Source organism: Anguilla rostrata, chromosome 13 (genome assembly GCF_018555375.3).
Source record: "Anguilla rostrata isolate EN2019 chromosome 13, ASM1855537v3, whole genome shotgun sequence".
Taxonomy (NCBI): Eukaryota; Metazoa; Chordata; class Actinopteri; order Anguilliformes; family Anguillidae; genus Anguilla; species Anguilla rostrata.
Genome location: NC_057945.1, coordinates 2,098,858 through 2,115,898, shown reverse-complemented (window position 1 = coordinate 2,115,898; position 17,041 = coordinate 2,098,858). Strand labels below are relative to the sequence as shown.

The 17,041-nt window shown below is 44.2% G+C and overlaps 1 protein-coding gene across 10 annotated transcripts in view; it reads right to left on the bottom strand.

The window, feature by feature from the left end:
• Nucleotides 1–17,041, bottom strand: part of dock3 (dedicator of cytokinesis 3) — a 332,206-nt gene that overhangs the window by 162,289 nt on the left and 152,876 nt on the right. For all 10 annotated transcript variants that reach the window (XM_064305961.1, XM_064305962.1, XM_064305963.1 and 7 more), the window contains exon 5: nucleotides 10,373–10,469. In XM_064305961.1, coding sequence (XP_064162031.1) covers nucleotides 10,373–10,469 — 97 coding nt within the window. The remainder of the gene's footprint in view (nucleotides 1–10,372; nucleotides 10,470–17,041) is intronic.

Here is a 17,041-nt window from a genome sequence, read left to right as displayed (position 1 = left end):
AGGTTGTGCTCACTTTGTGACACTGAAGAGGTGGAGACAGTGCTTCATTTCCTCACAAAATGTGAGAAATACAGAGAGACAAAATGAAAAAAATCTGCCCACAATTTGAGATACACTCAGAGACAGAGAAGCTGCCATTCCTTTTGGGAGAAAGAAGGGAATGTGTAGATTTGGCAGCACAATACATTGCCACTTGCCACAAACTGAGGGACAGGGAGTAACATTGACACCAGAAAAGTAATATTATTATAGTTCATTGACATTTTGTATGCGTTATGCTCTAGATGTAGAATTTTATTTCTGTGGATTGTCTGGATTTTATATTTTTTCTGTTTATTGTAGTTAAATTGTTATTGCCTGTCTGTTATATTTGTCATGTGAGTGAATGCTTTGGCAAAGTAAGTGTACCCTTACCATGCCAATAAAGCTTATTGAATTGAATTGAATTGAATTGAATAGAGAGAGACTGATATAGTGAGAGAGAGAGAGAGACAGACAGAGATAGTGTGTGTTTGAGAGAGAGATAAAGAGAGACAGAGAGAGATGGTGAGAGAGGTAGTGAGACAAGGAGAGAGACAGTGAGAGAGAGGCAGAGAGAGAGATTTTTTACAGTCACTATCCTCCACTCCGAGCCTGATTCCCCAGCTTGCATTCATGCAGTATCAGCACAAGGAGTGTTTATCTAGGATCTGTATGGCCTTTCAAATCACACTGAATAAGGTCAGTGTATGAACTGGGGAAACGTGATACGAGGTCAGGACTCCCTCTGAGAGATGGGCCCTGATCTCAGATCAGCTTCACGCTGCGGTTTATAATGGACGTGGTTAGGATGTGGACGGGGAACCCTGATCTCAGATCAGCTTCACGCTGCGGGCTGTACCCTACACCCCGGCCAGAACTCTCCAGTCTACAGCATATCAATCAGCTGAACGCACTTTGTTTTTCTCCCGCATTTCAGGATAAGTGCATCAAGGGCTAAATAAACGAGTGTGATGTAGTGTAATTAAAAGAGTGTGACATACAGGCCCCTGTAGGCATCTCCCCATCAGGAGCGGACCCATTTCCCTCTCAAAGTTCCACAGGATTACCCAATCAGGGTCGAGGAGGGCTCGAGTCAGAAAAGGGAGAGCCCACCACATCAGAATGCTCGCTGCTGCTAACGCAATGAGCCACAAAACACTTTTCAGGGCAACTGCTTCAGCTCTCCAAGAGCATCGTTACAGAATGTAAGCATTTACAATGCAGATTTTCCAGCCCAAAAACATGTGTTCGGAGAGTCTGATGTCATAAATAATTCATATCACAGAATATTAATACAAATTACCACGCTAGTTTCTTTTTCCCCTCAGTGTGACTCCCTGAGGATTGTGGGTAAAAGCCTTGTGTAAAGAGCTCGCACAGAGTTCACACTACAGGCTCTGAGGCAGAAAGCTGCACTCCACTCTCCCTTTGTGGCCCTGCTGCGATGAGAGACCCCTGTGAAGCCTTTCTGATGACCCTTTGCTGACCTTTACACCTCCCAGCCCACCCCACCTCCACCCAATACCTGTTTTGAAGCCTGTGAATAAGGTGCTGGTAGCAGGTAGCAGGTAGCAGGTTTTTTTCTCACCCTGAGCCACAACGGAGTCTGTTTCCAATTCATTCCTCACCCTGAGCCAGAATGGAGTCCGTTTCCAATTCTTTACTCACCCTGAGCCAGAATGGAGTCTGTTTCCAATTCGTTGCTCACTCTGAGCCAGAATGGAGTCTGTTTCCAATTCTTTAATTACCCTGAGCCAGAATTCAGTTTGTTTCCAATTCTTTACTCACTCTGAGCCAGAATGGAGTCTGTTTCCAATTCGTTGCTCACTCTGAGCCAGAATGGAGTCTGTTTCCAATTCTTTACCCAATCTGAGTCAGAATGGAGACATTAAATTCAAGACTAAACATGGCCAATGTCCAAGCAAAATGGGGGTGAAGTCTCCTGCTACTGCAGGTTTCAAGGCCCAGCACTTGCCAGCAACTCCACACACAATAATGGAGTAACCTGCTGAACCAAAAACCAAGGTCATAAATCAATAAATCAATCAGATTTGATTTATACAGCACATTTCACAAAGGACGCGTCGCAGGACGCCTCACAGTTTGCCCTGTAACGTGCCGTAGCAGACGAGCGCTGCTACACAAGCGTTCACAGGCCTCACACTTCTCATCGTCATCTCTCCACTGCCCTCAGCGCTCACAAGACTCCCCGTGGCTCCCGGGGGGACGGTGAGTGGATTGGCTGGACTCACGCTGGAGCGTGAAAGCTCTCAAGCTCGTGTGGTCTCTGAATCCACACGCACAGGGGAGGGAGACTCCGGGGCAGCAGCTGAAGGTCGTTTGCCGCTCCGCTCCCTGTGGACCACGTCTTGCTGTCCTGCAAGGCATCATGGGATAGCCCTGCAACTGCCTCCCTCCAGCCAGTGAACAACTTGAAAGGACGCAGATAGAACTCAGCATCATAGAATGTGAATAATATAGACAAGATTCAACTGTAATATGATTTTAAAATTTTTTTTTAAATAATATTCAAAATTTTCAATATTAGCAAGTAAAGACTGCTATTTTTTGTTCGCCAATTTACTTGTGAAACATTGGCAAAAACTTAATTAGTCAAAAAAAAAAAAAAGGTTGAAGGCATTTATTAGATCCATTTACAGTAGGGCCTTTAAAAGAACGTGACAAAGGGAGGCACACGCCAAAATTGTCGGAACTTGCTGGACCAAATTGTTCAAATGATTGACCCCATGTTTGACCTGTGACTGCTGGCAATTACAGCACCAACCTGTGTGTGGTATCCGAGCCAAAAGTGTTTTTGTCCAATTTAAATCAAGACTGCAGTCGAACGAGCACAATTTGCAGCAATGAACAACAGAGATCACAGAGTCAGAATTCCACACATAAGTGGACAGAAATATCAATAGACGTTTGAACGGGACATAAAAATTGACTTTATTGACCACAAAGTACCAAGCCTAGAGCCACAACAAAAGAATGAACAAATGTGGAAAAAACACAAAAATATAATAAATGCTACAATTTCCAAGCAAATAAAGTAAAAGCAATCTCCAAAATAGTCAGAGAAAGAAAAACAACAAAAACATTTCTCAGGCACTGCCCCGTATTTTCTCACTTAAGAATCACACTGAAATCACACGACAGAAAGCAAGATAGAAAGAAACAGATAGAGTGAGTGTGTGTGTGTGTGAGAGAGAGAGAGAGACACTGATAGGATTAAAAACGCGTCTCAATGAGCTGTTTTGAAAGAGTGGGTCACGCGATTGCGGGTGTTGTTCGTATTTAAATGCGGCTGCCCAGCTCTGTGTAAACCTGACTCCATAGCGACCAGAGAGGCGGAGCTTCCAGCACATGCCCGACAAACATCAGCCCCAGGCCAGCCTGCCTAGGAGCTGTCCGGTCCAATCACAACACTCGCCTAATACCGCCATTCATTCTCTCTCCAATCACAACACACGCCTAATACCGCCATTCATATACCGCCATTCATTCTCTCTCCAATCACAACACACATCTAATACCGCCATTCATTCTCTCTCCAATCACAACACACATCTAATACCGCCATTCATTCTCTCTCCAATCACAACACTCACCTAATACCGCCATTCATTCTCTCTCCAATCACCACAACACACGCCTAATACCGCCATTCATTCTCTCTCCAATCACAACACACACCTAATACCGCCATTCATTCTCTCTCCAATCACCACAACACACGTCTAATACCGCCATTCATTCTCTCTCCAATCACCACAACACATCTAATACCGCCATTCATTCTCTCTCCAATCACAACACACGCCTAATACCGCCATTCATTCTCTCTCCAATCACCACAACACACGCCTAATACCGCCATTCATTCTCTCTCCAATCACAACACACGCCTAATACCGCCATTCATTCTCTCTCCAATCACAACACACGCCTAATACCGCCATTCATTCTCTCTCCAATCACCACAACACACGCCTAATACCGCCATTCATTCTCTTACCAATCACAACACACGCCTAATACCGCCATTCATTCTCTCTCCAATCACCACAACACACGCTGCAATTACGACCAACTTCTCTTACATCCGAGCCAAAGTTTTTCTCCCAATTACACAAACTGCAGCCTAACGACGCACAATTTGCAGCAATGCACCAACAAATCACACGAGTCAGACATTCCACACTCAATGACCACAAAAGCAATAGACATTTTACGGGACATAAAAATGACTTTATTGCCTCCAAAGTACCAACAGAGCACACACAAAAGCATGAATCAATTCGGAAACAACACAGAAATAATAACATCTCTTCTCCAATCAAAAAGTAAAAGCAATTCTCTCAAATACCACAGAAAGAAACACACAACAAAACATTCTCAGCACTGCCCCGTATTTTCTCACTTAAACACACACTGAAATCACCACGACAAAAGCAACGATAGAAACAAACAATAATGATGTGTGTGTGTTCAAGAAAAACACATATAGATTAAAACCTCCCCAATGAGCCGAAAATGTACCGCCATTGCGTTTGTTCGCATTAAAGCGCTGTCCCAATCTCTGTCTCAACACCACCCACACGACCAGAGAGCGGAGCTTCATCCTCCCAAACATCACCCAAAACGCCACCTCCATTCAGTGTCGTTCCAACTGACAAGCAGAAAACGGCTGTCCATCTCCAACCAGAAAGCCCATAATCGCCAAACCCAATCACAACACACCCTAATACCGCCATTCATTCTCTCTCCAATCACAACACACGCCTAATACCGCCATTCATTCTCTCTCCAATCACAACACACGCCTAATACCGCCATTCATTCTCTCTCCAATCACAACACACGCCTAATACCGCCATTCATTCTCTCTCCAATCACAACACACGCCTAATACCGCCATTCATTCTCTCTCCAATCACCAAACACTCGCCTAATACCGCCATTCATTCTTTCTCCAATCACCACAACACATACCTAATACCGCCATTCATTCTCTCTCCAATCACCAAACACACGCTTATACCGCCAATCATTCTCTCTCCAATCACCACAACACACACCTAATACCGCCATTCATTCTCTCTCCAATCACCACAACACACATCTAATACCGCCATTCATTCTCTCTCCAATCACCACAACACACGCCTAATACCGCCATTCATTCTCTCTCCAATCACAACACACGCCTAATACCGCCATTCATTCTCTCTCCAATCACAACACACATTTAATACCGCCATTCATTCTCTGTCCGCTCAGCAAAGGGGCTTTTTATCGCAGTGAGCCCATGTGATCACTCACACGGCAATATGACCACCAAGGCGAGGGGCACAGAGGATGCCCTCTTCCACCGTCACATAAGGCTGTGTCCTGTGGGAGCATGGTTGTGTCAGAGGGAAAGCTTCACCCAATCAGAGAGGGGGATTTCTGCCCGGTAACTGCCCAGAGGAGACGAGAGGGGCTAACCCCCCCCCCCCCACAGCTGGAGCGCGGAGAAAATCCCCGTTTCTCATTCAAAGCGTCTGAATTAAAAACCAATAAGCAAAGATTATGACTCACTTCTCTTTGGCTGCCGCACACCTGAAAAAATACTTGTGGTTCTGCCAAACCAAAAAAAATTAAATAAAAAACATACTCGTCTGAAACTCCCCCCTGATTCAGGTCGCCACCAATGATCATACAGTCGGCCACAAGTAACCGACAGTGGGTTTAATGAAGAGCGTCTTTTAATTGGACATTTATCAACTATTTGCCAAGGAAAAGGGTTCCAGCTGGAGGGGCTCTCTCAGCAGATCCAGCCAGCGAGCTGCTTACCGGCTGACCGCAGGCCCGAGCAGCACGTTACCATGGACACCTCCTGCTCTGGAACGAGTACTTACGGACGAGTCGACTCAAGGTTACCCTGCAGCCAGCCTGCAGGAGGAGATTCGGCACCGAAACTGACAGATTTTCAGCTACTTTTGTCTCTGAAAAGAAATAAAATAAATGTGTGTATTTTGCATCTCCCGGAGAGTGCAGAAATGAAAAACCCCCTTCTATAGAACGCCCACGTCAGCAGCTCCCAAATGGACTTTATTCTGCTTTATGCATCACGACAGAAATCTGTTCCCCTGACAGGACAGGACGCGAGAGAGAATTGGATTTGGATTCTGAAGCCGAGCCTCTTTCGAGGCACTTACTGTAGGCGTAGCGCCCGAGCTGCAGCACTTGCCTCCGTTTTTTTCATGATTTACAATCAATTAACAACTAACATCTCTTCAGGAAAAAAAACACCTTAGAAATGATCATTTATAATATACAGCATTTACAACAGAGCACTGGATGGAGTTCTTTTGTGGGAATTCCAGAAAAGGACAAAAATGGCACAAAAAAAGGCACAATTGCAAGCCACTGTAATGAAATCCGTTTTAAGCGACTTGTTTTGTGTCCCATTCGTAAGCAATAATTCTGGAGCTGCAGCCACTTCTCCCGCTACTTTGACGGGTGCATTCCTCCGGTGCTCTGTGCTAGTTTTAGTAAATGCCACACATCATTTTGTGTTAGCCACGCTTGTTTAATTTCGGCTGAATTACACCAGCTTCCTTCTGCTGAGCATAAAGTGCCCTTCCCTTCACCCCCACCCCCCCAGTGAGAGAGCTGGCTGGAGAACCCCACCCCGGATTCTGCCACAAATTCTCCTTCACGGCTGCTGGGTGGCGCATTCGGATAAGGCACCATGCTGTGTGCAATGGGAGACTGCATGGCCCAGAGTACGGGACCCTTGCTGGTCGACCAGGTGCGCGCGGACCATGTGCAAAGCAGCGTGTGAAAGGCCTTCCTCTGACTCCTCAGCTCTAGTCTCAGGGTGCGAAAAGAAGCAGCTGGTGACACCATGTGTTTCGGGGGAGAACCAATCAGCAGTGGGGTTCGCTGTGGTTGCTGACAACTGGAAAATTAGGGTGGGAATTGGACATGCTCAGCCCCCCATTAGGTGCTAAATTTAAGAAATGAGATTCTCCTGAACTTAGACTCCCCATTAACCTTGTGCTGACTAGAACACTCATGGATGCTGATACAATTCTAAAATACTCCAGCAGATTCCTGATGACACAACAAACAAAACACACAATCTGGTACTGGTAAAAGTACACATTGCCACTGGTTGCCATATTGTACATTACCATTTTACCTTTTCACATTTTTAAAAAATTAACTACAGCAGGACACCTCCCACATGCAGTAAAAGCTTGAGAACATTTTTCCTCCTGCTGAGGAGCCTAGTATTGAATCTGTCGTTCCAAACCCCCTGTGATGAACTTCATCACAGCCCTGGCTCTCCTGTAATGGAGAGGCCAGCTCCACCCAGGCCCGGGTCAGTCCGGCAGGGCTCCCCTCTGCACTGCCCTCTCAGTGGAAACAGGAAGGGGAGAGATACAAAACTGAAAGGATGCATCATTTCGAACATCTCGCTTCCCGTTTTCAGATCTTAGATCTTCATACGCAGACAGTGTACTTCTTAGATATCAACCTTTATGACTGTAAGGTCCTATGCATCTGTGTTATATTTTCTGTTTTAAAATGTCGTTTCAGGTGTTAAAACGTGCTGTAGAGGAAAAAGAAAAGTATTTTCATCATGTTAACAATTTATTCCAGAAAAATAAAGGCTGACAGTGCCAAAAAATGTGGAAGTTCAAGAGAACTCTTAATAGATCTGTACTTACACTACATCTCAATACTAGTTGTACGTTAGTATTATTTAATCTCCCATGGAAGGTAGTAGTTTGTACCAGGGCATATATTTTGCTTGTAACAGCCAGAGCCAGTACAGTTTAGCAGATGTTAAACTTGAATGTCAGTCCACTTGATCCACATAGTTAAGGGAACATGCCCCTCAAAATCACAGTTAACACAGGAACTGTCTCTAATGACGAGGGCGCTACTGCACCCTGGCAATATAATTTAAAACTTGTGATTTCAACGAGGAAAGGAGACTCGTTTAAACCGGGGTCACAAACTCATTTCCTGGAGGGCCGGAGTGTGCGACGGCTGCGATCGCTGCCTTTCAGTCCTCAATCTGAGTCATTAATTAGCGGACGCGGCCGCACACCTGGTTTCCCAAGCCTAAACGGGGGGGGCAGTTTTTATAGCAGAACACGACTCACAGGCAGCTCTACAGCCGCGTCAGGGCGAGTCTGTCGATGACCCGCCTGCTGCGTCGGACGCTCTCTGAGATAATAAAGTTTGACGAGGGTAAACAGCCGATGAGGCGGCGGCATCGGCGCTGTTTCCTGAAAGCGCCGTAAATCGGCTTCCTCCCAACGACAGCGTAACGAAACGAAGCTGGCGGAGGAAGGGGACGGCGAGCCTAACTGTATGTCACGATACGTCACGACACAACAGGAAATTATACGTCACGACATGGATGAACTCATCCAGCTGAAGGATGCAGCCTCCTGCTTTGCAGCGGTGTGTCTGGAACGTGGAAAGCATTAAACATGCCCGTGCGCGTGTGGACATGTTCTTGCAATGAACGCTCCATCAGTTTTTATGGATAATTATTCTAAAGGCGGGAGAGACGCGCAGGAAACGGACAGAACGGCATAAATCAGAGATGTAATTCCCGTTAGTCGATAGACGGTTAGTTCTTTAGATCTTTTCTGAGCACGCCTGGGGATCTCCTGCCCTTTTTAAGCAAGAAACGTTGCCACAGCTAATGTCTCATAATCTGCCACACAGGCTGACACAAAGCATGCTGTCAAACTCCATAACCTTTTCACTGCGAGTGCTGTGCTTAATTAAAGTTCCCACAAAGCACTAAGAGTTTCTATCAAAACAATCTCACTCTTATGATTTTAGTTTTTTCATGCCAATTTCCTTCAGTCTGTTAGTCATATGCAGATAATATGAAAACACAGCTTAATGGGGCCTAGCATGAGCCCCCACTAAATGCATGCCTTACCAAAAATATTTAAAAATCGTTTTATTGAAAATTCAATTATTTTGAATGTGTAATGATTTCATGCATATTTTAAAGTATACCATCGCCGAAATAAACCAGGGGTTTTTTTTAAACTGACAGTGGGGCCGCAGTGTGGATGTGGTTTGTGAGCCTACCGTAATTACAAGCCCTGAATAATAACGAGCTGTTAATTGGTCTTAATTAGACTCTTAATGACTAGCGAAGGATGATTTAGCCTCTTACGGTCACATTATGACAGAAATAGCAACGAATGCCTTGAAGCTGATGAATAAATATTACACATTTACAGAACTAAGGATATCATTTTCCGCAACGTCTTGTACGAGTCGACAAATGATTCTTTTATGAAGCGGATTGAACTTTGCATTGATTGCAGAACAGAGGCGAAATCACTGGGGTCCAATGACAGAGAAAACAACACTGAGCCAATCCTTCATTATGTGAGAATAAGTAAAAGCAGAAAATTATGTAAAAATTTAAATACACATTTTCAACAGCCTTAATATATCAGCTCAAGATATTTATTCATCCTTTATTTGAAGAGTGTAGTCACTTGAGACAGAAGCCTCATTTGCAAGAGAGCCCTGTGTACATACATAAAACAGAAATAAAACAAATGTCAGCAAATTGACGAAAACAGCTGTGACAAAAACTAGCACGAACAATGGGTCCTCTGGGCCAAGTTTGAAAAAGCACAGAAAAACCTATTCTAACAGCGCATTCAGAGATGACTAATAACTGAAGAAATTACTGCAAAGGGCAAAGTGATAACCAATTACACAGCATGTGTGTAAAATACATACAACTGCTGCTTACTTCCTCTGCAATAGTTCTGAAATGGTCAGTATTAAAGAAAGCCCATATTACTGCAGCTAATATGGACCGTGTACTGGAGAGTACCTCCTTGTATCAGACATAACTACAGCACAGTCAGGCAGAAACCAGACTTATCCAAAGCTACAGATCCACCCATCCTGTCCTAGGTTACTGTTTTTCTCTTTCCAGTTAACTGTGTAACTACCCCGGCATTTCCTGTTAACTGTGTAACTACCCTGGCATTTCCAGTTAACTGTGTAACTACCCACGGCATTTCCTGTTAACTGTGTAACTACCCTGGCATTTCCTGTTAGCTGTATAACCACCTCGGCATTTCCTGTTAACTGTATAACCACCCTGGCATTTCCTGTTAGCTGTATAACCACCCTGGCATTTCCTGTTAGCTGTATAACCACCTCGGCATTTCCTGTTAACTGTATAACCACCCTGGCATTTCTGTTTGTACTCACAGGCGCACACTGGCTTTGCGCCTCCCTTCTGTTGCTCTGATTTTGTTTGTGTGAAAGGGCTCTTGGAGACGGCACTCACCACGTAGAGCTGCTTCCACAGGACGGCCCACTCCTGCAGGGTGCAGGTCACCTCGGTGATGATGGGGTCTTCCAGGGGCACCACCGTCTCATACGGCCTGCGGACGCAAGACACACACGCCCAACGTTTCATTCCGGTCTCTCACACCGAACGGACGCTTAAAGCATATCAGAAATATGAAATATCTGAGGTATCATTTATTGAGCACATTTACTGAACATGAACACTGCAGCCTCACATCGGCGCATGTATATCACTGGCGAGCAAGCAGCCCGTTAGGAACATCACCGCAGGTTCTACGGGCTGCGGCTGACCACACACACAGATCTGGTGTTGCCTACACCCTCTCTGTCTCCAGGATCTGGTCGGTAACGGGAGTTACTGATGCCGAGTGCAGTGCAGACCGTTAGTGTTGTCACTGGCCACGCCCACTTTCAGAAGACACAGCTCAGTGGAATGTTTACCTTCAGCGGGAGGACAACCAAACCTTTACTGGTTAGAATACGGCTCAGAATGTAGGGTGGGCCCACACCAGAGCCGGCCCATCCATCAGGCCATACAAAGGGCCATCCAGGGCCCTGGTGTGGCTAAGGGGCCCCGTGTGGGGTTTTTATTATTTCTCATTTTGGGACCCATTTCCATGATCTCAGCTAGGGCTCCACAGGGACACGGGCTATGCAGAACCGGTGCTGATCCACCAGCAGGAGGCTGTCAGTCAGAAGCACCTGACCTGTGCTTTTACACACTCGCTATCCGATCCACATTCCTCCATATCCAAGATCTTTACTTTTCTCTCCATGAACTATGACTGAATTCACTGAGGAGCCAACTTGTTTAAAATCTGTTAACAAGCCAAAATGATAGTCTAATAATCCCATCCCAAGGCTCCACCCACCCCTGATCATCTCTACAGTTCTCCAGAACCCACAGCCGTCCCATACCCTTTATAATACCAGGACCCGATGCAGAACCAATGCATTTGCGCGCGAGGGGATGAGATCTGGATTAGCCTCTGGTGTCATTGCCCAGAGATGTCTCTCGCTGCGTAAGCTCTCGGCGGTTAGCCGCGCCTGACAGGCGTGAAGCGGCGGGTGTTATGGCTTTCTCCCCGAATGTTAGTTCCACCGCCGGCCGCTGCTCGCCGGGAGCTGGGCTCGCCTCCCACCCCCTCCCCCCATTCCCTCCGGTCTCCTCTCTTCCATCGCTGGATTTATCTCGCTCTCCTCCTCCTCTTTCAGGCAGGACGCTAACGCCCTTCCCATTGTCCTTCTCTAATTCCCCATGCAAACAGGCGGATCTGATGGCTCCAGCACAGGCGGATCTGATGGCTTCATCCGGGCGCATCTCCCCGGTCGCGCCCGCGGCTGCAGCCTCTGACAGTGATGGCCTTTTGATGGCGTTCACGTGGCTGTTAGCACGCTTTCACTGCACCCCCCCCGGGGCGAGCGCTGGCTTCGTACACACTGTGCAGGAACTCAATGCATTTACATCACTTAGCAAGTCAAAGCCATGAGTTCAGCCCCAACCTGCAGCATACTACATTACCCAGCATACTATCTTTCCCAGTGTATATATTACCTAGCATACAACATTACCCGAATACAATATTAGCACACTACATACAATATTAATCAGCATACTACATTACCCAGCATACTATCTTTCCCAGTGTATTATATTACCCAGCATACAACATTACCCAGAATATAACATTAGCACACTACATACTATATTAATCAGCATACTACATTACCCAGCATTCTATCTTTCCCTGTGTATTATATTACCCACCATACAACATTACCCGAATACAACATTAGCACACACATAATAGGCATACTACATTACCCAGCATACTATGCCAGTCTTTCAGCCACATATTCAGCGCTGTCCACCAGTGTAGCAAATTAGTCAGCATAGTAGTGTATTACATTAACAAGTATACTATTTTTTACCAAATGCTCAGCCTTGACTATGAGTCTACATTATTACTGCTGTACTCCATTAACCAGTTTACTATACTAAAGAGCATACTATTTTAACAAGTGTACTATATTAATCAGTGTACTCTATTAACCATTCTATTATATTAACCAATATACTGTACTACATTAACCAGAGTACTATATACTATACTCTTCAAGTGTTTTTATTTTTATAACCATTAATGATTGCTGAGGTTTAGTCCTTTTTCTGAGGAGACAACAGGATTGTTGTTCTTGCTAAATCCTAAAATACCATAAGAAGGTACCAGGAGGCCTTGTGAGACGTTCGAGGGCTGGTCATCTCGACAGCCAGACCTGGAGGCTGTTACCCCTCAAAGCTTATTTAGGTGTGAGAGATTTAAGCATGTGGTACAATGACCTGTATCCAGAAAAGTGAACCAATAAAAACCTGTTCTATATAACTAAGCTTTGTCTGGAAATGTATAAAAATGTGCTTTGAACAAACGATTTTTGGAAGAAATCCCACTGTCCTATCTGAGGGCAGCTGGATTTCTTACGTTGATATCTCAATAAAGAGAAAACTTTGCTTCATCACACTCTGCCTTGTGGAAATATTTTATAAAGGAATATAGTTTAGTATAATTTCCACGACAGGTAACCAGTGTACCAACACTTAATTTGTGCTGGGGCATGATGGGGCTCCACGTGCCCTTTAAACTTACGAACAGGACCTTATCCTGCCAGGAAGATTTTAATATGCACACAGTGCACTCTAAAAACAGTTCACTGCTTCTGCTCAAAAAGCCAACAATTTACATTGAGGTTTCTGAGTAATTTCTACTTGGGGTAATATTAAGAAAATACTATGAGCCCATAATTGCCTGTTCCTCACTGAATTCACTAGCTGGATGTGTACAATAAGAAACTCAAGATCTGTTGCCGTGTGTCATGGATGTATAAAGTAGACCAATTAAAAATGAAAAGGTGAAACCCTCTAAATTACTACTTTTTCTTGATTTCATGGAAAAGGGTAATTTATACAAAAATACTGAAGCAATGAGCAGCTTCATATCGCAATGAATATGAACATGAATATTTAAGTAGGTTCAACAAAATTAAGCTTGGCTATACTAATTGGCTATACTAGCTGTGTCAGTCTTAGTCTGACAATGTATTTACTTAATAATGCCCCAAGCAGAAATTACTGACAATTACTGATTTTTCTGATTCTATTTTTATCATTTGAATACATACAAATGATATCAAGACATCACATGGACTCATTTTCAAAATAAACTATTTTAAATGTACAACATATTGTAATTTTCACTAAGAACTGTATTCAATCATATATTTAATCATATATATGAATGTGACCAATAATATTAATCAAAAATGACAACACTAGTTATTTGTATGAGGGCTGTCCTTACTGGTGGTTTGCATGTATTACCAGCTTGTGAAATGTGTAGTTATTTGTGTGAGGGCTGTCCTGTCTGGCAGTTTGCATGTAGTACCAGCTTGTATGTAGTACCAGCTTGTGAAATGTGGTTATTTGTATGAGGCTGTCCTTTCTGGCAGTTTGCATGTAGCACCAGCTTGTGAAATGTGTAGTTATTTGTGTGAGGGCTGTCCTTTCTGGCAGTTTGCATGTAGTACCAGCTTGTGAAATGTGTAGTTATTTGTGTGAGGGCTGTCCTTTCTGGCAGTTTGCATGTAGTACCAGCTTGTGAAATGTGTAGTTATTTGTATGAAGGCTGTCCTTTCTGGCAGTTTGCATGTAGTACCAGCTTGTGAAATGTGTAGTTATTTGTGTGAGGGCTGTCCTTTCTGGCAGTTTGCATGTAGTACCAGCTTGTGAAATGTGTAGTTATTTGTGTGAGGGCTGTCCTGTCTGGCAGTTCGCATGTAGTACCAGCTTGTGAAATGTGTAGTTATTTGTGTGAGGGCTGTCCTGTCTGGCAGTTTGAGTGTAGTACCAGCTTGTGAAATGTGTAGTTATTTGTGTGAGGGCTGTCCTGTCTGGCAGTTTGCATGTAGTACCAGCTTGTGAAATGTGTAGTCATTTGTATGAGGCTGTCCTTTATTCACAGCGGTGACGGTGTCCCGGTGACACCGTAGTGAAAGAGAGATGAAGAGAACGAGGCAGAGAGGACTGGGGGTGAGAGGCTGGGTGGGCAGACTCCAATGGCAGGGAAGTGTCCCCAAGAAAGGGGGGTGGGTGGGGGAGCCAGCCAGTCCCACGCAGGTGAACAGGCATCGGGGTACTCTGCCTCAGGAAAGCCCCTGGTCTCTATCGCGGCCTGCAGTGCCCACACAGCATGAACTCTCCGCTCACCAAAACTTGTGCTAAGTGGCTGGAGACAAACACAAATTCTGTTTCTGCGTCAAAATAAAGAATCTTTTTTTTTTTTAAAAACCAGTCTCATCCCATTTTGTCAAAACCCATTTAACATCTTTTCACATCTAAGAAAACACAGCGCCTATGAACTCCCACCGATACAGGAGCAGACCCTACAGAGACTTTGGCGGTTAGTTATTAAAGTTATTAAATGTGGGATTATGGTGGGAGCGCTCGTTGTGCCTGACGTGACATTTGCACACCGCCTCACAGGTGCCTGGCCCGAGTGAAAGACCCAGTTCTCTCGACATGCAGCAGTTGTTCCTGGGAGCCTGTTCCCAGTGGAGCAGCCTAGCAGAGGATCTGGGGGTTTTTCCCCCACATGCAGTTAGAGAGGCAGCTCTGGCTACTGCTCATAAATATTGATGCAAAATGCATCAAATTCCAGACAGTTTCCCTCGGGCTGCAGTACAGATGCATGGACTTCAGTACAGATAGGCACAGAGAAAGTGTGTATATATATCTCTGTACTGATAGGATGAGGTGAAACTAGCATTAGCATATTTCGCTGTCAGTTTGTGTTTTCTCTCGCGGTGAAAACGTGCCTGGTGCAAGCAGGCAAGCCCGCCAGGGAGAGGGAAACTAAAGCCAAGGTCACAGCTCAACCAGGAAGTGCAGCAACGCTGAGAGGCATGTGTCTGAACAGCTGATGATGTTTATTTATACAATGAAAAACAAATAAAACTAGCATTGCTGCCTTCAAGCTTTGTGAGCTGAACTTTTAAAGGAGTAACATGGTGGTTGAACGTGACACTTCCCAGTTGTCTTTAGGCAACAACAAAACAAATGTGCATAATTTTTTTATTATTCAGTCTTTTCAATGTACTTTAAAACAGATTTTTCTAAGCCTAAATTTCCCACTATAAAAGTTCACCTGAACCGTCTGGGCGTGGTAATGAGAACTGTCAGTTAGCTATGATTGACAGACCGTGCCCCGTTACCATAGCTACCCCCATGATACGCGCTCTTTTTGGGAGATTTTTCACAAGCTAGCTTGCTTAGTAGTATATCAAGTATCGATAAATAGCTAAGGTAAGGACGCTGACATATATCCAATTATAATTTTTGCTATCTAGCTAGCCAAGTTAAGATAAAAGCACAACTATAACGTCCTCATAAAAGCAAACTAGCTAGCTAACGTTATCGATAACATTGCCTTATGAAAGCAAACTACCTAGCTAGCTAACTTTAGCTAGCTAGCTAAATGAATATAACCAGAAATAATCTAATAGTCCTTAAAAGGCACTCTAATTTAAGTGAACCTAACGTTAGTCAAATATTTGCATTGTCTTGCCTGTAAGCCAGCGGCGCAAACTATGGGTCTCGAGTTATCCATGGGTTTATCGAGGTATCCGGGGTGTGGAAAGGGGAGTGGTTACTGTGTTCGTGACGCACCAAGTTGACAACTTTCTCAACCGGTTGAAAATAGGACGATAAATTTAAAACGCATATTTCTCCAAAAATACAGAACGGACATATTTAATACTTTACTCATTGTGTTTCTTCAATGCCTCTTGTGCAAATAGCACATAAAACCGAGAAAGTGTGAAAATCACCATGGTACTCCTTTAAAATATCTTGCATCAAACTGAATATTAAATGTTTGTCACACAAAAAAAAATCTCAAATATGAACAAACCAATGGGAAACACCGTATTTGAACAAACGAATGGGAAGCACCGTATATGAACAAACCAATGGGAAACACCATGTGAACAAACCGTATATTAACACCGTATATGAACAAACAAATGGGAAGCACCATATAATGGAGAAATACTGGGAATGAGGGAAAGATCTGGGCCATCAAGGGGAACCTGAATTCACTGCTGTCAAGGAAGTGGCATGCACTTACAATGCCTTATGACTGCATTAATAGCACCTTATGACTGCATTAATAGCACCTTATGACTGCATTAATAGCATCTTATGACTGCTAACAGCACCTTATGACAGCATTAATAGCACCTTATGACTGCATTAATAGCACCTTATGACTGCTAATAGCACTTTATGGCTGCATTAATAGCACCTTATGACTGCATTAATAGCACCTTATGACTGCTAATAGCACCTTATGACTGCATTAATAGCACCTTATGACTGCATTAATAGCACCTTATGACTGCATTAATAGCACCTTACGGCTGCATTAATAGCACCTTATGACTGCATTAATAGCACCTTATGACTGCATTAATAGCACCTTATGACTGCTAATAGCATCTTATGACTGTATTAATAGCACCTTATGACTGCATTAATAGCACCTTATGACTGCTAATAGCATCTTATGACTGCATTAATAGCACCTTATGACTG